Genomic DNA, 27719 nt, shown 5'->3' with positions numbered 1-27719 from the left:
GTGTGCACTGCCCCTGCAGCCTAGCAAGGCCCCAGGGCCCTGCCAGCCCCTGCCTGCCCAGTTTTGTAGGACCAGCTCCTGCACCTTACCATTGTGGCTATGGTTCTGTTCCCATCCCAGCTGGCTGGGCTCTCCCAGCTTGCTGGTGCAGCCCTGGTGCTTCACCCCAGAGTTAATTGCCTTGGTTGGCCTGATGTGCATTTATTAGCAAAACTTAAGACCCATTTTGCTCAGCTCTGGTGCTTGGTGTGACCCCAGCAGAGCCACACTGCACCGGCTACAGGTTGGCCATCAGCCTGCCATTGTTGGTTTGTTCATTCTCCCAGCTTGGTGCTAGGGCTCAGCAGTCAAATTAAGCCCTGCTGGCAGTGGCAGATTTTGGCAAGTATATGGGGAAGGGAGTATCACTCACCCCCATGGCTGGTGCAGGGCTGCGTGTGGCCATCAGGCACTGGGGAGTAGTCTCTGGAAAAAAATGCAACCAGTCTGCATTGGCCTGAATGTTTGTGGTGGTTCTAGGCTATGCCTTTAAAATTGAGTTACAGATTTTGAGCAGAAAAGTAGAAAAAAATAGAAAAAAATCATTATTGGGTGTGAAAAGGAAAACTAAAGATAATTCTAAACAATTTCATTGGAGAAATGTCTGCTATAAGACTTGCTGTATCAAAACATTCTGGGGGCTTCTCTTCTCTGCTCGCTTCGCTGGGGAGAGATTAACCTGCTTTTGCTGACCTTGGCTGCATTATTTTGGTTAAATCTTCAGACTAAAGGACAGAACAATATTTTTTTCCATGCTTCCCTGCATTGATTGTGTGGGTGCTTTACATATAAATAGGCTCATTTCAGCAAGGGCTGCCCCAAGGCCAGGGTGCTGTAGGCATCTCCCTGCCACACAAAGGGCTGGTGGCACCAGGTGGTGTGGTGACCTTATTATCCCTAAACCAACCTGAAACCTTCAGCCTTGCAGGATGGTTTAGGGTCAGGTATTTCTCCCTTTTTTGCTCTTATTTAGACCTTGCTTATTCCTGAACTTATTTTGCTGTTGCTGAAGACTTGGCTGGAGACATGTAGGTGGGCTCTGTGTTCCATCACTGTGCTCATGTACAACAAGCACCAGTAGCTGGTGGTAGGCCCTCAGGAAGCTGGGCAGCCCCATGGACAGGGTGCGCCGCCCAGCGCCGTGTGCTGACCAGGGCAAGGTACCAGGGTGATTGCCACACAATTTTACCCACAGTCAGAAGCATCACAAAGGTGGCACTCCAAATCCATGCAGCCCATCTGGCTGGGTTTCAGGGAGTGCTCTGACTAGCAAGTACCACACTGGTCACTCAGACCCCATGGCCACCTGCTTTGCAAGCAGTGCTGCCATCCTAGGACTTTCACTGTTAGATTTATTTGATTTTTTTCCAGGAGATGATCTCCACAAACCAGCCATCACAGTCAAGTCTGGTCCTGCTCCAGCACACACTAGGTCTTCATAGGGAGCATCACCAATAGTGGTTCCTGAAGTAGCCTAGTGGGAGTTGGTTTCTGATGGGGACCATCAGGCTGGTTGGGCTAGGGGTGCCCTCAGAGGGGTTGCCCCTGCTGGGGTGTGATTTGGGTGCACACTATCTGTTTAACACCAGGATCACTTCCTGGTTTAGAGTTTGCAGTGACTTGTCAAAAACAAACTGTAGATAAGGTAAACTTCATAAATTGGATCTGAGATCAACCAAGGGCATCACCAGCAGACATAAAAGTCATCATCCCATTCTGATCAGTGGTCAGACCACACTTGGAATAATGTATTCAGTTTTGGTCCCCACTATACAAAGAGAATTTGACAGGCTGAAAATGGTCCAGGAAAGGGTGACCAAGATGATCCAAGGACTGGGAAGCTGTCATATGAGGAATGGCTGAGAGAACTGAGTTGGTTTAGCCTTGAGAAAAGGTGGCTTAAGGGAGATGTTATAACCATGTTCCAGTGTTTAAAGGACAGCTACAAAGAAGACAAAGACTCCCTTTTTTACATGGAGTCACATGGAAAAGGGGAGAGGTAATGGGTACAGTTTACTCCTGGGAGGTTCTGATTGGACACAAGAGGACAATTTTTTTTGCAGGTGAACAATCAGCCATTGGAATAACGTCCCCAGGGAAGCAGTGCAGTCCTCAACATTGGACACAGAATCACAGAATCACCAAGGTTGGAAGAGACCTCAAAGATCATCAGGTCCAACCTGTCACCACAGACCTCCTGACTAAACCATGGCATCAAGTGCCACGTCCAATCCCCTCTTGAACACCTCCAGGGATGGTGACTCCACCACCTTCCTGGGCAGCCCATTCCAATGGCTAACGACTCTCTCAGTGAAGAACTTTCTCCTCACCTTGAGCCTAAACTTCCCCTGGTTCAGCTTGAGACTGTGTCCTCTTGTTCTGGTGCTTGTTGCCTGGGAGACTACCCTTCAGGTAGTTGTAGACAGCAATAAGGTTTCCCCTGAGCCTCCTCTTCTCCAGGCTAAACAATCCCAGGACACTGTAAAGATTTGACTGGACAGGGTAGGGGGCCATCTTGTCTTGACTATACTTTTGCCAAGAAAGGTTGGACCAGATGATCTTTGATCTCCCTTCCAACCCAGGGTTCTGTCAGTTTACAGTTAAATACTTGCAGGCATCTCAAACAGAGTGAGACAGGCTTGGCTAAAGGGATATCCATAGGTAGAGACTCTCTCTCCTCTGGTGAAAAGATAAGTGGGATAATGTTTTTTTTTTTTTCTTTACAGTTTTATTTACAAAAGGTATTAAAACTCTTTGTACAACACCTCATTAAAATGAGGCTCAGTAATTGATGCCCACACATGCAGTTTATGCTTTTACAGCCATTAGTTTGCTTGGCAATTTTTCTGCTCACTGAAGTGCAGTTTCAATGACCAAAAACAGGAACGTAAATTAAAAGGAAAAAAAAAAAAACAAAAATAAAAGAAAAAAAAAAAAAAAAAAGAAAAGAAAGAAAAGAAAGAGGAAAGAACCCCCAAATCCCCCAAAGCATAACAAATGAGAGAAAGATACTGAAACAAATCATGGTGAGACTACTGCCGAACTTCTGATAGCTCGAAGTTGGTAGCCGGAATTGGTAAGCACTCGACACGTTTTGTTTTAGCTTTACATGCAAGTTTAAAAAATATCGAACCATTTACCAAACTCCCTTCACCAGTGTGAAGCCTCCACTCTTAAAAAGTGATCTGAGAAACATACATCTTTTATACAGCTTTTAAGAAAAAAAAAAATGTTTCTTTTAAATACAACTCGTAACTGCACAGCTTTAGCTCGCCCTTGCTGGGGACGGGATCACCTTCAGAAGTTGAAAAAAAAACAACCCCACACCCAACCCCAAAACCATAAAAAAAAATAATCACAGTTTCATGAAAAAGAAAACGAAAACAAAGCAACCTTTCTTTTTTTTTTTTGTTTGTTGGTTTTGTCAATATCCTGTTAAAAACTTGAACAATAAATTATTCTCCTATGAGCTTTTAAAAGTACTTTATATTACATTTTGTTGGAAATACTTATTTTGAACAAGACTTCCCCCGTGTGATTCATATAATCTTTTTTTTTTCTTTCCCCCCCCCCCTTTTTTTTTTTAAACTGGTTTTTTTTTTTTTTTTTTAAATTCTAGTAAAAGTTCAAATCTATCATCAGCAAACTAAATTCCTAAAGGGTCAGACTGCTTTAAATGAGTCTCTTCTTCATTGTATGTTACTGATGAAATAAAACTCTATAGCAAACTACAGAAAATACATCTTGTCGATTAGAGGTAATTAGTATGCAGATATTCCATTGAACATTTCCCATGTGATTGACAATATGTTTTTAAAGGGGTTTGGTATATATTTTTTTTGTCTTTTGCTTTTTTATTTTTTTTGTTTGTTTGTTTTTTTAAAGATGACGTTAAAGTAGTTTTCAGGCAGAGGCTCAAGGCTGGAAGGCTGCTGCTGCCTAATGTTGGATGTGAGTAGTAGTGAGCCCTACCTGTAGCAGTGTCGGCTGGAGCACGGTGTCCTCTTCCCAGAGAGGGCAAGGGCAGGCGCAGCCTCTCACCAGCAGCCATGAAACAAGAGTTGGCAGGAGCTGATATAATATAACAGTACTAGCAGGAGTCATGTTAGATCGCTTAATATTACTCTGGAACTGCAGCTCTAATTGGAGTTACTATCCTCTTTCCTTACTTCTGTTTTAAAAGGACCATTAATGGAGAAGCGTTAGCTGAGCACAGCGCTAGTCGTGACAGAACCGGGCTGAGGCAGAAGCAGGCCTGGGGAAAACTAACCTGCGCTTCTCTTGCTTCATTGCTTGATATTAAACAGTGAATTAAATGCAAATGCACAGCAAGAAAAGAGATATATGGTCTGAACCTAAACAGCTTCTCTTTTTTGTGTGTTTTATTTTGTTTTGTTTTTTTTAAAGCCACCCAATGCCATTTTGATAAAGCACCTGTAGGTACGCCTGATGATAGAGAAAAAAAGGAGTGCACTATTTCTGCCTGCACCTTAGCTACCTTGTCAAGAAATTAATTTACTGATCTGGAAGCAAGACATGCAGTTCTACAAATTACCTTCTTTTGGATTTACAGATTCACAGTCATTGACCTTAACAGTTTTAGCGCAGATTCTTTTCTTCAGGTGTCACACCTTTTACCGCGGTACAGAACTGCCCAGGTTCGCTGGAGAGTTTAAAGTGGCTCAATAAAAAAAAAAAAAAAGGTAAAAAAAAATCACACCACTGGTAAGTAAATACTGAAACATCTTGACATCAGCTCATACAAGCAGTGACAGGCCAGTCCGTATTCGCACGCAGCAGATTTCTGAGGCTTTGTGTCAGGAGGAGTTTCATAATTTGATACAATTGGGGTGGCTGATGAAACCGGCTGCAGTTTGCTTTCAGGACACAAGTTCATTTACTGTGCAGTGGTATCAAAGAATGGCTTTTGTTGCACTGATTTTTTACAAGAATTTTTTTCACATACTAATATCTTGTTACCAGTCCCTTCCTTTTCTTTCTATCTTTTTCACTTTTCTTTCTTTTTTTAATATTTTTCTTTTTTATATTTTTCTTTTTTACTTTTCCTTCCCTTTCTTACTTTCTTTTCTCTTTTCTCTTTTTTCTTTTCTTTTCTTTTCTTTTCTTTTTCTTTTCTTTTCTTTTTTTTTCCTTTTTCTCCTTTTCTCTTTTCTTTTCTTTTCTTTTCTTTTTTCTTTTCTTTTCTTTTCTTTTCTTTTCTTTTCTTTTCTTTTCTTTTCTTTTCTTTTCTTTTATTTTCTTTTCTTTTTCTTTTCTTTTCTTTTCTTTTCTTTTTTTTTTCTTTTCTTTTCCTTTCTTTTTTCCTCTTTTCTTTTAATTTCTTTTTTTCTTTTATTTTATCTATTTTTCTTTAGTTTTATTTTTCTCTTATTTTTCTTTCTTCTGTCTTTTTTTCTTTCATCTTCTTTCCTTTCCTTTTTTCTTCTTTTTTTTTCCCTTTCTTTTTTCTCTTTTTCCCTTTTCTCTTTTCTTTTTTTTTCTTTTCTTTTCTTACTTTATTTCTTTTTTCTTTCCTTTTTTCTTTTTTTTTTCTTTTTTTTTTTCTTTTCCTTTTTCTTCAAGCAAAGCAAGAATATTTCAGTGATGGTTTGCATTGTTGTGAGTCTCAGAGTCTTCCATAAGGCACTGAAGGAAAAAATATCAGTTTTTTCCTATTAAAAGTACATTGCACCATCATCAATACGTGTCATGCCTGACACCTTGGAGAGAGTATGACTGGCTCAGGTGGTCCGAATCCATGAAGTAGCCACATTCTCTGCTGCTTCTCCTCTTGCATGCTGTCAGGTTGATGATCTACAATAAAACCAGAAAGATTTCATCACTGCTGGCAGCAAAAGCCAGGGAAGCTCAGCCTGGGGAGAGGCATAGTCTGTGGGCCATAGGCTAATCAGGCTTTTCCAGGGTCATTTTTCAGCAATTCAACTCTACTTTTCATGCTTTAGAAAGATTTTTTTCCTGGTGCAGAGGTTTTTGTTCTATTGTAGATTTTTTGGAGACTTCCTCAAAGCACTTACCTGACCTGATTATAGCTTAAAAAACAAAATGGGAAGAGGTCACTAGCACAAGAGATTAAATTCTGATTGCAGTAATTTAAAAGCAATTAATGAAATACTTTTATCTGTGCTGAATTAGCACAATGCTGGAGAGAGGAGTTACTCACTTCAGCATGAAGCCAGCCATCACGTATTTTAACATGGGCTGGCACCAAGCTTACTGCTGTTCAGGGAAGAAACACAAACCACTTCTACTTTGAGACTGCCAACAGACGATGCTTCAAAAGCCCTTTTGCAGCAGCTCGCACCAAAATATCACACACAGCTTGAAAAAAACCCAAGAAAGACAGAAAACCCAGAGGGTTTCAGCTCGTGGCCCGCAGCCGTACCCCTAGATTTTCACACTTTCTGTGCCGTACACGTTGTAGCCTTCTCTGTAGGTAGCATAATTCTGGGTGTTGGTGGTGGGGGCAGGTTTGAAGTTCTGTGTGTTCTTGGTGAGTTTCATTCGCTTGGACTCGGCCCGAGACTTGTAGCAGAACTCGATCAGTGCCACCATCATGGCCAGCCCAAGGCCTCCAACAAGGATATAGAAAACCCCAGCAACATTGCTCAGGCTCAGAGCACTGGTCTTGTCCTAAGAGAAATGAGCCACACTGTTAGTTTGGCTGTGAGGAGCAGACAGACACAACAAGCTACTTTGCACTTAGCCCTAGCTGGGATGACTACACTCATGGCATTTAATGTCCCACTGTTGGATCAGTGCTGTCCCCCCCGGCCTTGGCAGCCCAGGGCAGTAGCTGATCTGTCTCTCACCCTTTGGTGGGTGAAACCCTGGCTGACTCCAAGGCAATGAGATTTTTTTTTGGCCACTGACTTCCCCAAGGCCTTCAGTGTCCCTGAATAAACCTGTCTACGGCTGAGCATCTTTGGTGGCAGAGTCACCTTGGGAAAGCTCTGACAGGGAAAGTAGGTTTTACAGAAGGCCATTACAAAAATAGAAAAAGAAAAACCCAAACCACTGTACACCTGGTGTTGGTGAATGTAGACAAAATTACTGAGATGCTGCTAAGATTCTCTACCTACTTTTCAACAGTTAGGGGGTAATTAAAAAACATCCTAGGAAGGTGGTCAGTTACTTAAAGGTCAAGCAGCAGAGCCCTAAGCTAAACTAGCACCTTCAGTGACCAAGGGAGTTACTGAAAAAAACCCAATCATTGTAACACAAAAAGGGCTGGCCAGGGTTTACCTTCCTTCAGTACATGTCAGATGGGGGAGAAAGCTTGCATTTTTAAAATCAGGATTCTGTAACCACATTAAATAGTGCTGCAACCCTTTTGCTGCTGCACAGGATGGCTGACTGTGCAGGAATCACTATTGGCAGGGGCAGGACATGGTCCCTGGCTAGGCTGCCACACCAGACCATGCTGCAACTTTCCTTGCCACACCAGCCCAGCTGGAAGGGTAGATGCCAGAGCAACCTGTAGCAAGGGGCTGTACCCAAGGGAGATACTTGCTGATGGAGCTTTGATTAAAAGTATCTCCAGGGACAGCAAAACTTGCACGTAGACCGAATAAAACATGATCTACCTTCAGTGTGTCCATACATTTCATAGGCAGCTTGGAAAGATGCAGTTGTAGCAAACAGGCTGCCATTTGAACTAAAGATATGAGTAATTAACACCATTTAAACTGAAGATATGACTAATTAACATATTTTTTTTGAATTACAGTTTCCTTCTGTAGCTGATGTTTATTCATATGTCCCCCAATCCCAAATTTTTCTCATACAGCAGCTACAGGTTTGTGCAGTTTGTGCCCTAAGTGACTTCCAGTCCAGCTGAAATCAATAAATTTTTATTATCGGCTTTGATGGAACTTGAAATTGTCCTCTGACACTGAGAGGGTGCTTCCAAATTATAGTTTTCTGTTTGAATGATTATAGAGAGCACTTCCAAAGGCAACAGGGGAGTTAGCCACTCGACTGCAACTGATTTCAGCTGGAGCTGGATTTCTCCTCCTCTCGGTGCCTTTGAAAATGTCCTTCACTCCAAAAAGCCCAGCACTTCTACAGGATTTTTCTCATCAATGGGCCTATAAGCATAGAAGAAAAAAAAAACAATTTCCTCTTAATTTTCTTTTAACTAAGTGGTGCAAATAAATTTGCAATTTAAGTGTGCAGCTAACATGAAGTTGATCCACCTCAGATCTCCACTGGGGTCTGCAGCAGTCCTGCCTGCGGAGCAGCTGGAGGCTGACCAGTCCCTGAAGCATGGCTGGTGTGGGACAGGGCAGTACAGCAGCAAAATGGTTCAAAGCAGAATAAAAAAGAATACATAATATTTATCTAGTGAAGTACCAATATTCTTTCTAGATTTTTGTTTAAAAAAAAAATCAAACCAATTTCAAATTGAAGTGGGAAACAGGGCAGGAAGGGCACTTTTATCTTAGCATGGCTCTGTCCTGAAGTTGTCCACCCTTAGCAAGCAGGTGACTGTTTCCCGAACTGACATGTAGAGAATCAAAGAAGTCCTGATTTTGAAACAAAAACAGTTTTTTCTTCAATAAAAGTAAAACAAAAAAATAAAAACCAACCAACCAAAAAAAAAAAACCCAACCAAAAAACCCCATCAAAACAAACAAACAAAAAAAACCACAATAAAAAAGGAGATGCTGGCCTGAATAATACACATGGACTGTGTTGAAACTTGCACATTTAAATGAAGATACCAGCTTGGGAGGCTCTAGGGGCTCCTCTTTCCATATTTCTCTAGCAAAACACTCAAGTAGTAAAACATACTTACAACTACAGCCTGTCACTGCATAAAAGAAAAATGCTGTCACGTTCAGAGACTTTTTTTTGTTTGGTTTTTTTTTTCTATTCTTTTCTTTCAACCTTCAAAATGTAAATACCAACTCTTGAAAGTCATTCTTTGTATAAACAAACAGTGGGTCAAAATGTGATTGCTAATCAGTACAAAAAGACCTTCAGCGACTGACCTTACTTCCGGAGTCCTTGGCTCCACATTCACCCTTATCGTACCACCATTTGTTTTTCAGCTTGTCTAAGATGCCTTGTTCACTGAGTTTCAATACTGCAAGGTTTACAGGAGTTCTTCACGTGGGAAATAACATAAATAACATTATATTATGTTATTTTATGTTATTCAATCTTTAAACTACTTTAAAACTATACAAAGCGATAAAGCAGGGTTCCTGGCCACAAAGTATTTTACACTGCAGGCAACTGGATCATCCCCTTAAGTTAACGCTAGAGCAACTCTATATTACCAGGTCCTGCCCATATCGCTTCGAGTAATCGGCACCCACTGTTAAATGAAGGTAGAAGAAACAAAGCAAGGCCAATTCCCCAGTTTGGCACAGTCACAAGCACTCACAGTAGCTTTTTGGCTCAAGGTGGGTTTGATCCAGCAGGACCCCTCATGTTGCACTAACAGACAGCAAGTCCCACTAACGAGCAACTGGGGCTCCAGACTCCCAGATTCCTCACTTTGGGGGAGTGTGTGTGTGTGTGCACATCAGCAAAGCAAAACCCCAGGGTGGGTGCCATGGAGGGAGGTTTTGCCAGCCTTCATGGCTCCTTCCCTGTCAGCAGTAGCTTTCCCAGCTCCAGCAGTTGTGGCTGCAAGGGCTGTGTTTGGTGGCACTGCATGGGCATCTGCTCTCCCCTGGAGCTACTGCATCCTCAAGTTTGCCGGTCCAGGAAACTGCAGTAGAGAAGAAGCAAATGCAGACCATTATGAAACAAATTAGTGATCATGGAAACTTGGGCTGAAAGTGCCCAGGGTGGGAAACGTTGGCAGGATGAAGGGAGCTGCTGTCTGTGGTGTTTCTAGGAGGACCTGAGCTTGTTCATCCATTCCCTGTGGGAAAGAAGCATCTGAGGAGCCCTCAGTTGGGTTTTGTCATTTCCATTTCCTTCTGTAATGTTCTGGTTTGGTTTTTTTTTCCCCTGTCAGTTTCCATGAGACAAGCTCCCTGCATGAGAGACATATCCAGTTCTTCCTCCTGCTCCAGCATCCTCACTCAATGGCTGTACAGGGCAGGTAGTGGGGAGGAAAGGGACGGGTCCTTCTTCCCAGCAAATGCTGTACCTCTTTGTATGGGATAGCAGCAGGCAGCCCCACACGCCATCCCTGCTGCAGGTGCATCTACACCTGCTGTCAGCACAGGAGATGCAAGAGGCCAGACCATGCCCAACCCCCTGCCATCCTCACTTCTCACTCTTGCTGCTCCCTGCCTTTCTCCTGCCCTGGCTCAAAGTGCCTGACTCTCTGCACAGAGGAAGTGACCCAGGAGACAGGGCAGCATGATCCACACCAAACACCTTAATTACAATCTTAATTACATGTCAGCAGTTAGGGAAATGTCCACAGACTGGGAAGGGCCACAGCCCTGGAGCACCAGGAGTAGCTGAGCCCTGCTGCTGGGGCAGGTAGATACTGGAGGAAGCAGCTGGAGAAGAAAAACACTGATCCCTCATCTGCCAAGAAGCTGCCTCCAAGATGGCCATGAGACCTCCTGGTGCCTGATGGTGAAAAGTGCTGCCCTCAGAGGTGCTACTTTGGGCCCTTCAGGAGGACAGTGGGCAGGAGGTGCCACCATGTAGGATGGCAGCCCATGGAGTGATGAACTAGCTGTGCTCAGCTGAGCACACCATGAAAAAAAAAAAAAGCATGTTCAAGACCTCCTGAGCTGAATGTTCCAAAGGCTGCACTAATGTGACCCAGGGTCACATTGGCATTACTGAGGCCAGCAAGGAGGGCAAAAGCAGGGAAAAGCCATTGGTGGGGGGAGAACCACTGGTCCCAGTGGCTGCAATGATGGCACTGCCCACTCTGGCATAGCTTCCTGGCTGGCCAGACACAGGCAGCACCACTCTTCCTGGTCTGCAATGAGTTCAGTTTGACACCAGCCAAGATTTTATTGTTGTTAAATGGCTATTTTTAAGCAGCAGCTGTAATCTAATTAAGTATCAATCAGCAAGGGCTGTACGCACTCGGCTGGACACAGCTGACAGGCAGCAGTGACAAACCACATGAGACAGGACATGTTTGCTGGCTTGGCATTAGCAGCCAGCATGAAGCCCCTCCACCAGGAGCTGGCAGCATGGTAAAAAGCCAGCTGTGTTGCAGCTATGCTGGCATCCACCTATAGAGAGGGCTATAAATTATCAAGTGGATCAAAGCATGCAAATACCCTGGGTGCCACAGGTAGGGCACCCGCCCTGTTGGTTTATGCTGATGGGGTCTGGCCAGGTTCTGGCCTTGGAGCTGCCCATGGACACCCCTGGACAGCTGCACTGAGCCAAGGCCCCTGGTGTCACCTGGGCAAATATGCTACAAGATGCCACACGCAATTGCATTGCAAGGCAGGGGAAGCTGAATGCCTTTATCCTCCTGTTACAAGCCCCAGCAGAGAGTGCTGTGGGTTATTGCTTAGAGAACAGTGCTCCCATTTTAAATTTCATTTAAAAACCATCCAATTTGGAGAGATTTTACGCAATACATCTCTCTGCTTTGAAAAGCACTGCGCAGCTGAGAGTACAGGAACAATAGGGAGAAGGTTATAAACACCTCTTCTCCTACCCGCATATTTTACTGTGCAAATTTCCCCCTCCCCCCAGTCCTATTCCAAACACTATTTTTAATTTGCATGCCTTTATAAACCCCATATGGAGTAGAGAGAATTTGCATAGCATCCAATACATTATAGATTAGCTTTCACAACATTATACAGTATTGGGAAATGAGAAGGCTTAACATGCTAATTAGGGTGCTTTATTTTTTTTTCAAAGCCAAGATTGCAGCTAATTGTGCACATGCAACTGCCAAAAGGAAAAAAAAAAGTAGTAAACTAAAATTATCTTAACTAAACAGATGGGAATTTGCCTAAACTGGGGTTTTCACTATAGTTTGTCATGGCCTTATTTGTCAGGTGAGGTATTGCAATACCACAGCCTGGGTGAGAAGGTGGTGATTTGCTCTGCCTGTCTGTCCCAGAGCTGTCACCATGCTGGGATTGCTCCCGTGCTGGGGGGGTGGGGGGCTGTCAGTCATCCTGTCTGGCGTGGGGCTGTCTGCTGGAGGCTGGTACAAGATGGGCAGGTTGTGTAAGGAGAGACTGGGGGAGGAAAGCCTGACACAGAATCACAGAATCATAGAATCACAGAACCATTTTGGTTGGAAGAGAAATTGAAGATCATCAAGTCTAACCACTAAACCAGCACTGCCAGGTCACCACTAAACTATGTCCTTCACCACCACATATACATGGCTTCTACGTACCTCCAGGGATGGGGACTCCACCATTTCCCTGGGCAGCCTGCTCCAGTGCCTCACAATACTTTTAGTGAGGAAGTTTTTCCTGATATCCAACTTAATTTTTCTCTTGAATAATTTGAGGCCATTTCCTCTTGTCCATGAAGGAGTCTCGACATGTCTTCTTTACCTGAAGCAGAAGCTGGATTGTACTTCCAGCAAGCAGGTGTCCTAGAGATTTGCCTGAGTGAGCTCTCTTGTGCAGCATGGCTTGAGTGACTGTGGGAGGAAGACCATTGCTTCTGCAACCTCCAGGCCAGGGCTTCATCTGTGGGGATGCGGTGTGAGCTGGTGTGGGATGGACACCCAAATTCCCATGAATATATTGAGAAGTGAGCCTGGCTGCTGGTATATTTCCAGTTGCTCATCTCCAAGTAGCCTTATTAAGTTTAATAGTTAGAGCCAGGAATGGCTTTGGCCAAGACCCTGATGAAGATGCAGAAGGATCATGTCTGGATCACGGTATTTTTCTCAGAGTGCTCAGCAGTGCCCATTGAATGTGAACTCTCCATGCCATGCCTCGGCTTTTAGCTCAGCTCATCTCAAATAAGGCTCTCAGGCAGCACCAGTGCCCTGCCCACACTGGCAAGTCAATGGCTACCAAGATGCAAAGTGTTTTGTTTGCTGTTACAGAGGAAAGTGCAGGGCTCTGATGGGAGACAGGGTTCTGTTGGATGAAGGAAGAGGATTTTTCATAGCGTTCCCTGGCACTGCTTGTTTGAGGGGGGATGTTTTATTTTGCCTTAGAGGCAGAGGAATGGAGAGACCAAATGACTTGCCCAGGTCCTAAGGGAAAGCTGTGTCACAGCTACTCACCTGCCTCCTCAGCCAGTTGTGTCATCCCAAGAGCAGTTCAGAAGATCATTTGCTCAGTTTCAGGGTCTCTCAAAATATTTCCAGTTCTTCATCCCTTTCCTAGGATAATGTTGTGCTTTCCAGCTGCTTTTTTAATTAGGTTGCTGTAGATTTGTACAGGATATCCTATGAGGTCCTCAGCTCTTTCCCGGGTGGCTGCAGTTGTTTTTCTTCTGCCTTTAATTTATGATGGGATTCTTTTTCATCTCCCCCCGTGTGGTTTCCAGCCCAGCTCTCTAGTAGTTTGGTTGCTTTTATCAAAGTAAAATGTTGAGAGGTTTGAGAGCTTGTGCTCTTTTGTTGTGCTCTGTAGTCCCACGAAAAGAAGCTAGGGCAGTTAGAACAGAGATGTCAGCGTCCCTGATGTCACAGGACAGTGTTCCTGGGCAGAAACTTGCAGTATTTTTCTTCCTCACCATAACAGAAGATTTTTTTGTTGTTAATTTACCTGTGCTCTTTTCACCCAGATGTAGTAGGTTTGGCTGATCCAGGCTTAACCACATGAGGTTGGGTCTGTTGGGCAACTTTAACAAACTGTACTAGCAAAGATTTTTTTTTTTGCTGACATCTACAAATGACTGGAAGATTTGAGTCTAGAGAAATGGTACCAGGAGCCTCATACTGCATAATATTGCCCCCAGTGGAAAATTAAACCATTTGCTTTGGCTGATTTACTTAAGAGAAGCACGATATTAAGAAGATGAGTGCTCATCTATTCTCACAGGCTTCACTTTATCAGAGTTGCAAACATGATTTTACACCTGAGACAGAGGTGGGTTTTATTGGTGTTTCAGCAGTGGTTTCTCTGCTTCCCTGTCAGAAGACATTGCTTGGGTGCTAGCCGCATTATCTTTCCCTCTTCAGCCAGTTTCTGCTAGAAAATAAGCTGTGCCAGTCTTTTTCCAAATGCATCATGACACTGTCTCAAAGGGAGCCTCCTGTTCCTTTTGTCCCTGTGGCCTCCTTCCTTCTGTATTTCATTTCCTCTTGGCTCAGGACAGCAGTCCTGAAAGTCATGTTGAAACCCCTAGTGCTGGTACCCCAGGTGAGAGGATGATGCTGACAGAATGAACTGATTTTTGAAAACTGATGGGCATTCACTCAAAACCTCACCCCTGAACTAGATCCCCAAAGTTTTGAGTTCAATTTAAAAATCCTGGCCACCTCTCCCTTCAAGTTCAGGAATTGCTCCAGCACTCCTTTGGCATGAAGATGATCATGCATAAAATACAGCATCGCTTACAGAGTGAGTATGTTCCCCACACTGATCCCTCTGTTGTTACATGCTCTTCGTAGAGTATCTATTATATTTCTATTCCATTATTATCTATTTTCCATCCACACCATGTGGAAAACAGGGAATGTGATGATGTGGAGCCCATCTGCTCTCTCAAGACACCATCACCCTGTCTGAGGAACCTCTTGTCCTGCCTCCTCTCACCACAACACCCATTTCAGGTTAGTTGCAGTAATTTTTATCTCAATTGATTGAGGACTTTAAGATTTCATTTTCATGTTTTCACCTGCATGTGTATAAATTAAGATAACCTCAAACCATGTATTTCACCTACTGCCATCCCTCTAGTTTCTTCTGGCCTAAGAAAGAGACTTTGCAGGCTGAAGTCCTGCGTACAACTGCTAAAGCTGGCTAGGATGTTCTTTTGGCACCCTGAGTCCAGTTACTGGCCATCATGTTTACAAGCTGGTGCTCAAACAGGCCCTTTCCCTGAAAAATCTTAGACTGCAGAGAAGATTCTGAGCAGCTCCTAGGAAAACTGCTGTTAATCTATGAAAAGAATGTTCTGATCTTGCCAGGAAATGGCCATTTTCCAGGAATGAGTGACAGGATACACTGATGCTAGTAGGCTTTGTAGTTAGGGTTTGGGTTGGTCCTCACAAGTCACAGGATGTGATTTAGAGAAGAGCCAGTGACCATTATAGGTGAGACTCAGGAGTAAAAAAGTCACTTAGGGACTCAAAAATCTCACCCAATAACCTGTACACTTCCATCTGCTTCATGTAACCAATGCTTGAGTGGCGTGAGTCTTGGCAACACCATAGTTATATTTGTTACTTGCAATTGATAAAGATTTAAGTGGTGACTGGAACAGCTTTGGCTAATTCACATCCTTCTCTGTGGTCTAATGGATGTAATATAAATGTTATACCCAAACCTGGTCATTGCCAAGGAGACCAAAGGAACATGGCAGACAGCACACTGTTCTCTCAAACCAGATGAACCTTTGCTCACATTTAATTTAGACTTTTTAGAAGCAATCTTTCAGAAAACAGAGCTACAAAGAAAAGGTAACAAGGCTCCTTACAGCACAAATTAAAGGGCTTCCTTGGTGTTGTGTGGGACGAGATGGCTGGTGCATGGGTTGCACTGAATCTCCCAGGTAGTGGGGCTGCCCAAGGGCTCACCTGAAAGCTTTCTCCATCTGGGTTTAAAAAGCTGAAGGAATTCGTCCACCCATTACCAGCTAGTTTCTGATGTTCTGTAGAATATTTGGTGTACACTAAATGTTGTTGATTGCAGCATTTTGAGAGTCCAAATTCAGCCTTTTTGGAGGTAGGGGTTGAAGAAATCCCCCATGAACTTGAAGAAAGACCAGAATAACACAGAATCATAGAATACCAGGTTGGAAGGGACCTCAAAGATCATCTGGCAAAAGAGCAGAGCAGATAAGATAGCCCAGCAATTTTTTTCAGCTGAGTGTCCAATGTTGGGAACTTCACCACTTCACTGGAGAGATCACTCTGATGGATGACTGTCCTTTTTGTGAAACACTAGCAGTGCGAGCTCCTCTCTGGTCTTGAAAACATCCTTTCTTTGCTTGTGCCCAGGACTGAGGACCAGGATAGCAAGAACAATTGCAGAAAAGCTGATCATCATTCCATCCCAGGGAGGGATGCCTAGGGCCTGGCCTGTTCAGGAGGATGCCAACCACTGGACAAGATCTCCAGCTACCACAGCTCCATTGCTTTTATGAGCATTCCCCAGACTGGAGGGATCGGTGAATTCTGCAGTGCTACACAGGCAGGATGTCTGCATCCCCAGTGGCACCAGGGAGGGATATGTGCCATCTCACCCAGGGACAGTTCACTGAGTGATGAAACTAAGAAATTTAAGGTTAGTGGCAACAAGGATTCTCCTCACAAGGCAGATGGATGTGGGCTCCAAACGTATAGTAAACATAGGCAGTGGGAGCCCTGTCCATTGTTAACAGTTCTGGTTAGGAGGTCAGAGACAAGAGTTCCTGAGGTGCGTAATACTGCATCTGCCACAAAACGAAATCCTGTATGGTCTCTAATGTCCCTTTTTCATTTTTTCCCCAGCAGTTTAAAATCAAATGCCAAATATTTCTGGTTGGAGAAGCGTGCTGGAAATGCAGAAGCAGGAAGTGGTATTTACAGCAAAGCTGTTTGTGTTTTAATGTACCTGGCACTGGTCGCTTGGGTGCATCATGGGAGGCAAAATCACAGCACCAAAGACACCCCTGGGCTCCGGCTGTGTCACACCACTCAGGCACAGAACAGCTGTAAATCTGGTCTAATATCTGGCTGGGCTGGGTTTATTGCTGATTTGTGGGATTAGAGCAACAAAAAGCCACAGGAGGGTTCTGGTAAATCCATTCCACTGAAGATCACAAGATAAATGAAGTGTGACGTCCTTCACCCTCAGAGCCAGTGTACAGCTCTTGCCGAGCCATCAGACCAAGAGCTGCAAACGCTGCAAAAGGCTCTTCACTTTCCCATCCAAATTCCTGTGATGTGAAGGAGGTGAAAGTCCATGGTGGCACTAGGTCTTGGTTAGTGCCTTGTAAAGTGTTTTTTTGACTCGTTCTGTTTTTAATCCCTGTTATTTTTACCCAAGCCTTTACTCAGGAATCTGCACACTCCTACTTTTGCAGCAGGAATTGTTTATATCTTGTTTATTATGACCAAAGCTGTCCTTGCTGATTAGAGTACCCCTGGGATTGCTGACATCAGCACCACCCAACCAAAAATGCTGTAATGTCAGAGTTTAGATGTGAAATGCTTGGGATTCTCAAATCACCTCATTGTGTCAGAGGAAAGGCAAGTGGACTAAGGTGCAAACAAACACTTAATTCAAAATGCTTCCTAAAATCCTCTGGGGTTAAACTACTGAAAATACAGAATTGTTCCTGTTGGTATCACTGGCAAATCTCCACTAACTTCAGGAGAAGCAGTGTGGAAGACATATGTGAAGTGTCTGAGAAGTAAATATCTGAAAGGGACAGGGAGAATGACTGCACCACTGCTTTGTGCTGAGATTTCAGCCTCATGCATGCAGCACTGCAGAGCAGCTCCCTGACTAGGCACCATGGTGAATCGCCAGCACTCCCCACTCAGCTCTGATGGATGGATGGGGAGCTGATACTAACAGGGCCTCCAGTTCTGCTTGCTGTACCTGTGCAAGGCAGAAGGCAAGTGGCCCATCGCCACGTCCTTGAGATGGCCTGCAGAGACTCACAGCAGCACAGGGCACTGACAATGCAGATATCAAGCCTGGGTACTCTGTTTAATATGACAGAATACCATAAAGATCTCACTAACAACCATCTTAGTATCATTAAAATATAAAGATAGAAACAACCCAGGAAGAGAAACCAAATCCAGCATTATTCTATTATGCTTGAGCACTTTATTCCCCCAAGCTCTATAAATCCCAGCCTGATCTGCAACTATTGAATGGACTTTTTGTCAGATCTTGTTACTGAAATAACTTCTGACTAGCTACAAAACCTGCGGGTGAATGCACTGTCCAAGTCCTCTGCTCTTTCTGAGATCAGATCTATCTGCCTGTCATAATTTACCAATCTAGCAATGCCTCTGTGCCAAAACCTCACATTTTGCTACAGACTAATATATGAGGGACAGGGGAGAATTCGTTTGGAGATGGGCTCATTGTTAAAACCCACTATGTTTGTTTAAAGACCACAGCCACTTGGTACTTCAAACAGGTCTGAACAGAGCCCTGAAAATATGTGCATAAAAATGTATGGTCACTCACTATTCCTATTTATTGCTGTCTGTCTCAAAAAGTCATCTTCTGTAATTCACACTGAACATTTAATATTTGTGGGAAAGCACCAGGCATTTCTTATTTAGAAATGAACGTGTGGTTGCTTTTTGCTACCATTTCGCACCTGCACCACTCTTCCCCTATTCTGTGTTACCAGCAGTTGCACCTCTACAAGATTTAACATTTGAGGGATTGAAATGCTTTATGGGTGGGCAGAGGAAGGGATAAAAGTGAAAGCCATCTAATTTGAAAAGACAAAGAGCTTTCAAAACAAGAAGATTAAAACTCGGTGCCTCAAGCCCCATATATCCCCCAGCCACCTAAGAAATACACTGTATGTCGATGGCTTGGATAGTGCTCGAAAGCACTGGGCACAGCAATAAATTCCACAGCAGAAGGATGCTGTTTTTTCTCAAGAGCAGAGCCAGAAGCAGTCGCCTTTGCTCAAGGCCCCACGTACTGGTAAGCATCACTCTGGGACTGCAGCTCCCCAGATACCAGCACTGACTATGGACTTGTCTGGGGCCATCACCGATAGCTGGCTGTTACTGTCCTTGAGGAGGTCAATGCACATTTTGCTTTTTTTGGTGGCTTTTGGAACTGAAGGGTGTCACAGGATGATGAAAATCTTATTTCTGAAAAAACACACAATGTAGTTTTTATATTGCCAGTAACTATGGGAGATGGGGACAGGAGGTGGCTTCTCCAGCCATAGTGCCAGGGCATGCCAGCCTGTGGGCACTGCTTCTGTTCTGCGGGCATTAGTGACCCCTGCACAGGCACACTGGCTGTCACTTCTGCTCTGATGGCAAATGCTTGCAAGCAAGAGGCTTTGCAAAGCTGCTGGACACAGATTTGCAATGGTCATTTGAGTGCTATGCAAATCATCTACTCAGATATATTTTTTCCAGTTGCTGCTGAGTATTTAATAGCTGAGGCAGTTCTAGTTTTCAATGCTGTTGTTTCATAAACAGCCTCCTTTTGGTCAGTGCATGGATTCTTGCTATACTTTTTTAGAGGCAGGCTGGGGCAATTGTGGGGTATCTGTAGGGGTCTTCCTTGAAGTGACTAGGACTGCATCTTAAATTCACATTTCAGCTGATGCTGTATTTGCTGCAACTGGGAGACATACACAGGTGCATGATGCAACATGTAGCACACTCCAAAAACAACACGTAGCACACTCCAAATACACCTACATGGAGCTAGGCATTTTACCAGCAGAGAACTGCAAGTTCTTCCACTCTGAAGATAGTTTGCAGCCTGTGTTTGGCAGCAGCAACTGTCTCTAGGAAAGTATATTTATATGTTTCATAAATGCAGCTCAAACAAATTAAACTCTGTACTAACAGGATCATAATTTAATACAAGTGCTGAGTGCTAATGTGATAAAAGGTGCCTATTGAATTAGGAAGTGCAAGCCAAAACAAGTCACTGCAGTTCATTTACAGCAGTGCCTGGGACTTGAGCTACAGATGTGGTGAGGGGGTGGAAGAAAGAGCTACTCGAACAGGGAGGAAGAGTAAGGATGGGCAGGTGCACAATGTCATGCTCAAGCTTACGATAACTGAAACAGCAATGTGGATCTCTCCTGTTGTTGCCTCAATTCTTTCTAACCTGGGTGGATATGAGCAAGAGACTCAACTTACCTTTCATGCAGGCTATCCCCTCACCTTCTCTTTCTCTTGCCTCTAGACATATCCATTTTCCCCCTCGTCTTCTATAATTTATTTTCCTCCTGGGACGACTTCCTCTGTGACTCCTGCTCTTGGGCTCCTCAGCAGGCTGCAGGTAGGTGCTGCTTAGTCCAAAGGCTACATAAGACATTCAAAGAACGTCGCTGGTATAAAGCTAGAGGTGTCCAAACCATGAATACAGTGCTGGGGAGCACAGAGAAATCCACCAGGGCAGCACAAGTGCCTGCATCCACGTGAGCTCAGTGCTGAAACGTTAGAATCACTTTGAAGAAGAAGAAGAAAGGCATTTACTTCTCTCTTTGTATGTAAGTGACAGCAGTTACTATTAAAGAGGAAACAGCCAAGCCCAGACCCCCAGGGAGATATTCAAAGGAAGGGCCATGCTCCTGCTGCTGGGAGCCCCACTTCAAGCTGCTGGCTTTCCTTTTTTCCTTTTCCAGTCCCAAGGAACTCTGCCTCCGCTTTTCCCATACTGAGGCTTACAATGCAGGATAAATGACTCATGCCAAAAATTTATGGAAATTAACTGTTAAACACCACAGGTATTACCAAAACTGGAGCATGACTCACAAGTCTTCCCAGATTTCTTGTGGCTGTGAAGCTGGGACATAGTGTCACTGCTCGGAGCCCAGCTCTGCCGTGACTGACATGGCACTAGCATGTTTCCTTCCACGCCTGGGGACAGCTTTGTCGAGGTAGCAAAGCCAGTCCCTGTGATGCTAAAGGGTAAACAGGCAAACCAAATTGGTTCTCAGTTCTTACATGCCAGCCCTGACTCCACCAGTTCCCTCCCAGCCCAGGCAACCTGCTCATCCCAAATTCTTGTGGAGTCTCCTAGTTGCATTCCCAGGAAAAAATCCTCAAAAACCATGCACCACAGCACAGACACATCCACACACCAGAGCAGGCTCTCTACCCTTCTTGGCAAAGCTCTAAGTGAGATGCACTGATGAACTCCTAGAGCATTAAGACTTCATTATTGGCACAAAACATGCACAATATCATTTTCTAATATGCTATAAAGCAATAGCTGTCAATTAAACAAATATTCTGCTGTCTTCCTTTAAAAATATTATTTTGCTTTGTCACTAATCTGCACAATACAATAATTTAGCGTTACTTTCCTAGCTCTGAGCATGAATAAGCTCTGTGCTGCTATCACTGTCTCTCACTGGCCATTTCATCTCTTTCCAGCTCGTAACCTAGGCCTATAGAATGGGTGGCCAGTAAATTCATGGTGATGAACATAATTTCAAACAAATTGCTCAAATAAATTGTGCTGCATTTTCTGAAGATAGCCATTTCCCCAAGTGTTCTCTTTAAGGCACAACACACTTGGCAATGGTGCTCTTTAGATGTCAGGTACCATCTAAAATAATGCATAACAGATTTGATCTAAAAATATGCCACTTAAAAAAAAATTATGCTGCAAATGATAACGGCTGTGCTGAAAATGTATCAAAGCAAAATAGCACAGAGAAAAGGGGGAACAAATCCCATCTGCTAATGGTCACATTCACAGCTCGGGAGGGCTTTGGAATGTGATGCTTTATGGAGCATGGCTCTGAGGGCAGAACTCAACTAGCATGCCAGAGAAGTAATCCTACGATTAAAAAGAAACAACTGGGAGGTGAAGGAGTATTGCATTCCATGTCATTTCACAGGTGTACTGCAAAAGAGTATCAGCCTACAAAAAAAAAAAAAAAGGCATATATTAAAGAAATTAAGTCAAATAATTGACAAATAATCTTGGCAGAAGGAGTTGGTGAGATGCCGCATTCAGACATTGTCCTTCTGTGTTGGTTGTCATTAAATGCTACCACGAAAGTATAAAAATAGGAGAGATGTATCAACAGCAGAACTACAGAAATTTATCTCATCAGAAAATGGTTCCTATGCAAATGAATAATTAGTTTCACTTTAGTCACTCAGTCTGCTACCCCTGCCTGCATCCCCCTTTGTCTGTTTCTTGTTACATTCCTATTCAGCCATCACTCAGCTCTGAGATGATAGGGTTGCATAATAAACAAAATAATTAGTTTCCAAACTCGTAATACACTGTAACGTATTTCCTGGAATATGTTTGGGTTTTTTTATAACTCCTATTTAGCATTCTCTCATGATTGAGAACTCAGCTCACATGTAGAAGAGAATTTGGAGACAGTATGATTTTGCCACGAAGCCAACTGATGAAACTATATTCACACTCATTCAGGAGCGCTAAGTGAACAAATTTTGATGCACATACCAGAACGTCTGCACAAGACAAATCAGCCCACATGTATCAACATGCATCACAGACAAATTATGTATGGATGGAGCATGCTCCCCTTCAGACTTCTTAAATAAGGACCACTACTAAAACAGGGTAACTCCCTTCTCCAGGGCAGCACTGACAGCCAAGATACTGCAGGGCAGACAGGCACCCCTCTGCTCCACACCAGCGCTGACATGTACTGGTAGCACTGAAAATGAGACATACGTCAGCTGAGGCCTTTAAAACCATCTCATTAAACTAGCACAGTCTCTTTAGTCTTAAATTACCAGTGGACCCCAAGACTGACCTTACCGTCTGCGTAACCAAACAGATTAAAAAACTTGCAGAAAGCCAGTTGAGTACTTTTTCCTTTTCCCTGCTGTAAGACTCAACATCCTTGAGAAAGTTGAAGACACTGTTTAGTTTTCCAGTGGTGATAAAGATACCATAACAAGAGGTGAACTCACAGCTCAGAATCATTCACCTCCAGACACAGGTGAACCACATGCTAACGGCGCGGAGTGTGAACGCGGGACAGCATTTCCTGGGTAACTGGGGCGTTTTCGGTACAACAGTGGGCATTGGCACAAGCCAACAGGCTCCATACTTACCTCTGGCCTTCAGCACAAGCTAGAAGATCAGACTACACAGAGGAATTCCGCTAAGAAACTGGCATCATCAGTTTGCAGCAACTCACAGCTATACAGAACTTGTTAGCAGTAAGTAGAAAAAGGCTGATTACAAACTTGGTGCGGCAGTTTCCCAAGCCTGGGTCTCTACTGGTGAAGCTAAGAGAGGTGGTCTCTCAGCTTAGCCGGTAGAGAGAGCTGCCCCAAGTGAGTAATGATCTCCATGCCACCCTGTGTTCTGGGGTGCAAGGAACATTTTTGAAGCAACTCCTCTGAAATGCTCTAGAAATTAAGCCATGTTCATACGAACAATTAACTGGAGAGATGGAATGAGATGACCAGAGTAACTCAGGTTCTGGTGGGAGGATGGAGAGGAGAAGAGACAGGTCAGTGAGACTGTTGGGGTCACAGCACCCTGAGGGCAATACCTCAAGTTCTTGCCTTCCCTGAGAGGGCAGCGGGGCTTCTGTGGGGCTGGGGCACAGCTCAAATTCAACGTTAGTGAGTAATGCCGAGGAGGCATCTGCCTGTCTGTGTACTGCTGCGGGTAACAACCTGCAGCATGCAGTGCCTACAAAATGCTACCTCAAAAGAAAAGCCATTTGGTAACAAAAAACCCCTCTGATTTATGATGAGTCTAGAAACACCTAACCCCTTCCTTGACTCCCCTTGTTTAGACTCCTGCAGGAGGTCTTCTGTGACCCACATTCTCCTCCCTGGGGACTTCTGCCCTGAGCTGTAGCTCAAATAAACAAGTAGCGCTATGACAAACTGTGGAAAGACAGTGCTTTGTGATTTATAGATTAAACCAGCAAAACACACATCATGGTGTTCGCTCCTCTTCCTTCTTCACTGGATATGTACCCATGGTAGCATGGCACCTGACTCCATTGCCTTAACATCTACTGACAAGGGCCAAGGGCTTGCTAACAGATGGTACTGCTGTGTGCAAAAGGTCTTTCAGCACAAGGAAAAATAGAAGGATGGCTCTGCCCTAATTATGACCATTTAAAAAGTCCTTTTTAGTTTCCTTAAGGCTGTAAGCATTACTTGGCTGGGTTTAATTCAATGAACTTGGAGCAATGAAGTTCATTGAAGCTAGTTTGTACAAAGGTTTTTTTTTCATGGAGGCAGCATTAGACAATGCAGTGCTGGATCCCAAGAGAATATTAAACATTTAATATACTGGCAAGTATAACATTATATTAAAATGTTATGTGAAGGATGAGCAGCTGAGCTAAAAAGCATAAAAAAGCTTGTGCTCATCTCCAGGTTGCTGCTGAGCACTGCAGACCTCTAGCTATCAAACAAAGCTGACTCCCAGAGCTTTTCCTTCCTTTATTACTATACAGTGGCTTTTGCTAACAGCAGAGATGAGTAGCTGAGTAACTTCCTATGTAGCCAACTGTAAGTAACTCTTATTAATAGAATGCAGCAGTAATTTGCAGTAATTGTCTGAAATTGCAGTTTACTGAAAATACTGTTGTTATTGATTTTGGACCAAAGCTGAAGCATTTTTATAAAGAGAGATTAGGAGTTATTGTTCCTTAAGGAACTGGTTTTACTAGCTGTAGGAGAGTGTCACTATGAAAATTAATCTCAGTACTTCTCAGTCTAACAATGTCTTTTAAATTAATTTTATTGGTAATTCCAGTACTCAAGGTGACCAATAGTACACAGCCTACTCTAGCTACAGCTTCTTCTCAGCAGGTTAAGGGCTGCAGACACTGCCAGTTTTAGAGGGTTCGTTTGGCAACGTGAAACCCTCCTGGTTAACTTTTGCAATACGCAAGCTCATAAAAGCAGCTTTGAAAGCCTTGCTACTGTAAAGGCTGCCTGAAAGATTGGGGAAAGCAGAAGGCAGTGACAACTCTGTCACTATCATCACTGGGGCTAGGATCTAAATCCACATCTGTATCCAAAGCACATCAAAGGCAGCTGCAGGGCTCCCACACAGGTGTGTGCAGAGGCTGGTCCATAGAATGCAAAAGGTGCCGTGAATATTCTAGGTAAAACTACCACACCCCTTTTCCTTAAGACTTTTTTTCAGTTTAGTGAATCAATTCACTTCCTCACTTCAAGCAACATATCTCTTTCCAGCTTTGCCTATTGCAAGCTCTAGCTTCTTATATACTACCATTATTGCTATTGTTCTACCATTAATGGGCGACTACCACCTCTGCTTAATGTATATGTCTCTGCTATAACTGCAGTTAGATGAGCAGCCACTCTTTCCTGCTCTGAGCTACAGATCCACCCAAGCAGCTCTTCCCTAGAGATCAGAGTTCCTTCAAGGTGCTCTAGGGGCATGAGTTCATGTTAGTAAAGCAGTATGTGCTGATTTGCTCAACTTCTCTCCAAAAGAGTAAAGGAGCAGGGAGTGTGTTCACCTTCAATTCTGTGGTAGCCCAGCTGATACTGGTAAAATAAGCCTCTCATAAACCACTCTACATCACAGCTAAACCATGGAGAAGCACCAAAGCCTTGTAGTCAGGGGTTAATACGGTGGCCAGACGTGATCACTGGTTTCTTGTACAGTTACAAGTACTGAGTTGCTCTGTGTAGTTCTCACCAATACTGGACTTTCTATCTGTTAGTTTAATAAGGTTTCCAAGCTTGACCAAGCCTGTTGATGATACTAAATAAGACCGTTTCTTTGAAAGAGCTACTGGGCAAGCAAATGGCTTTTTTCTTTTCCCCACCACAATTATTCAAATGGTTTTAATCTGTGGTTTTTGTTTTTGTTTTGGTTTGTTTTAACTTGAGAAGTGAAATAACAGCCTTGCCGATTACTCTTTGCTAAGGTACCCGATTGTGGTGACATTGAGGCTGACCTTGGAGTCACCTCCCCCGCTGCCGCACTCTCCTTTGTCGTACCACCATTTGTTTTTCAATTTGTCCAAGAGGCCTTGCTCATTCAGTTTTAATACTGCCAGGTTAACAGCATTTCTTGAAACGATAAAACATAACTTGTAAGAAAAAAATGCACAAATGCTTAGGAAATCGTAACGTATAAAAAAAGGAGCACAAGAGGACAAATTGGCTAAAATTTCACAGAACGTGGAGCTATCAAAATGTCTGTACAGCAAATACAGGGTTAAATCTTGGAAGGTGGCATGGAGGATAACATTTGCTCAGAACTGAAGTGTGCGGGATGGGGAAATCGTCTTTGAGAAAAAAAGTAACAAGAACACCACATCATGCAGTTAACATTCGTCACATATGGCAGGTTAACTCGGCTTTTACCATTTAAATTGAAAAAGCCATTGAACTGTAAAATTAAAACAGCAACAAACAATCAGAAAGGACAACACAAAGAGAACACTAAAGAAATGGATGCATTAAATAAACGAAACCATAATTTACCGTCTTATTTAACTCCATGGAATATTGAAGATTTTAAACTTTAAAGTTACCTCAAAATCCACAAGAAAGAAAATGACAACACAATACATCAGGGTAGGTGGAATACTATAACAACATGGATATTGTTATATTATTCCACCCACCTTAATGCTGAGCCTTTGGGGGTTGCTACACCATAGCCCTTGGAATCCAGGTTGCCGCCAACTTTCATGGTGTCGCAGGGCTTGCGCTGCTCGATGTACTCATTCATGGTGGACTCCAGCAGGAAGGCAAACTTCCCCTTGGACTTCCTCACCCTCGCCACCCCGTCCGCTGTTGTTTTGGTGAACACCGAGGGCTCAGCTGACTTCATGTAAGACCACATTTTCTCGTAGACAGCTATTTTTGACCTCTGGGAGAGAGGAAAGGAGGGAAATGTAGAGTCATCTTGGCAGTGGCACAAGACTGAGATCCTTGGCCTTAGAGGTAGAGTTAACACCCTATAACTAAAACTAACAAATAAAACCATCAAGGTAGCTTGGAGAGACATATTGCCCCTCAAACAATGACCAAACCATGAAATGGTTGGGGAGAGGGAAACATATCTCAGACATTTATTTTAGCAATTGCCATGTAATCGGCATCCTGGCACTCAGAGTGAGAAATGGTGCATACCTGTCCCAGTACCTCAGTTCCTGCTCTGTGGCACATTTATCCACCTGCATGTTGCTCTGATACTGAGCCTGAGGGAGGACCTTAAATCCCAGCCCATCCACCACAGCCAACAGATGCAAAAGAAACCTCTCTTCTTCACACATATCCTCAGCAATGGTTTTTGTGCTACCTGGCAGCTAGGAAGCACCACCAACCACCAACCATGTGCTTATCATGAGTTTCCAGCAAGGAAGGAGTTCGCTTTTCACAGTGGCAATGGCAGGTCTATGATACAGGGGACCAGAACAGCTCTAGTGGCTTCTAATAGTGACACTCATGAGTGAGATAAATAGTAAGTACAAAATCCTTTATGACTCAGTAGTGAAACTTAAAAAATTCAATGTCACATTTCCCTAAAAGACAGGAAACACAAACATACCCTGAAAAAAACTGTTTAACTGCTTGCAGGTGACCTCTTCAGAGGCCCCCTCCAACCCCTACCAATCTGTGATTTTGTGACTTTCCCCCACTCCATTTTACTCATTTTGAGACTGAGTCAATTCTTGCAGCCTCTAGCTCAGGACACAGGTTTTGCAAAACTGGAAATGTTGAGAAATATGTTAACTTCTTCCTTTTCCCCACCAGTAACATTCAAACCACCTCCAGACTCGTAAGCATTCATATCTTGGAATACTGGTTAAACTTTCCTACTTGGCCAACAGAAAGCAGTAATGCCAACTGTATTTCTCTAAAGTCTAGAAATCTGAAGGATTTACATAAAGCTTCAGGTCCAAGCTGTGGGTATCTCGAATTATGCCTCCTACTCTTTGGCAGGTTC

The 27719-nt window shown here is 43.6% G+C and overlaps 1 protein-coding gene across 5 annotated transcripts in view; it reads right to left on the bottom strand.

Annotated features, from left to right (window-relative positions):
• Positions 1-5575: 5575 nt before the first annotated feature.
• Positions 5576-27719, bottom strand: part of GRIA3 (glutamate ionotropic receptor AMPA type subunit 3) — a 151709-nt gene continuing 129565 nt past the window's right edge. For 2 of the 5 annotated variants that reach the window (XM_054169490.1, XM_054169488.1), the window contains 4 exons: positions 26392-26639; positions 25717-25831; positions 6443-6690; positions 5577-5853 (listed from right to left, as the gene is read on the bottom strand). In XM_054169490.1, coding sequence (XP_054025465.1) covers positions 6445-6690; positions 25717-25831; positions 26392-26639 — 609 coding nt within the window. In that variant the 3' untranslated portion in view covers positions 5577-5853; positions 6443-6444. Of the gene's footprint in view, positions 5854-6442; positions 6691-9053; positions 9169-25716; positions 25832-26391; positions 26640-27719 lie in introns of those variants that run through there. The other 3 variants (XM_054169487.1, XM_054169491.1, XR_008462689.1) reach the window with 3 other exon arrangements.

This window comes from Dryobates pubescens, chromosome 18 (assembly GCF_014839835.1).
Source record: "Dryobates pubescens isolate bDryPub1 chromosome 18, bDryPub1.pri, whole genome shotgun sequence".
Taxonomy (NCBI): domain Eukaryota; kingdom Metazoa; phylum Chordata; class Aves; order Piciformes; family Picidae; genus Dryobates; species Dryobates pubescens.
This window is presented reverse-complemented; position numbering and strand designations above follow the sequence as displayed.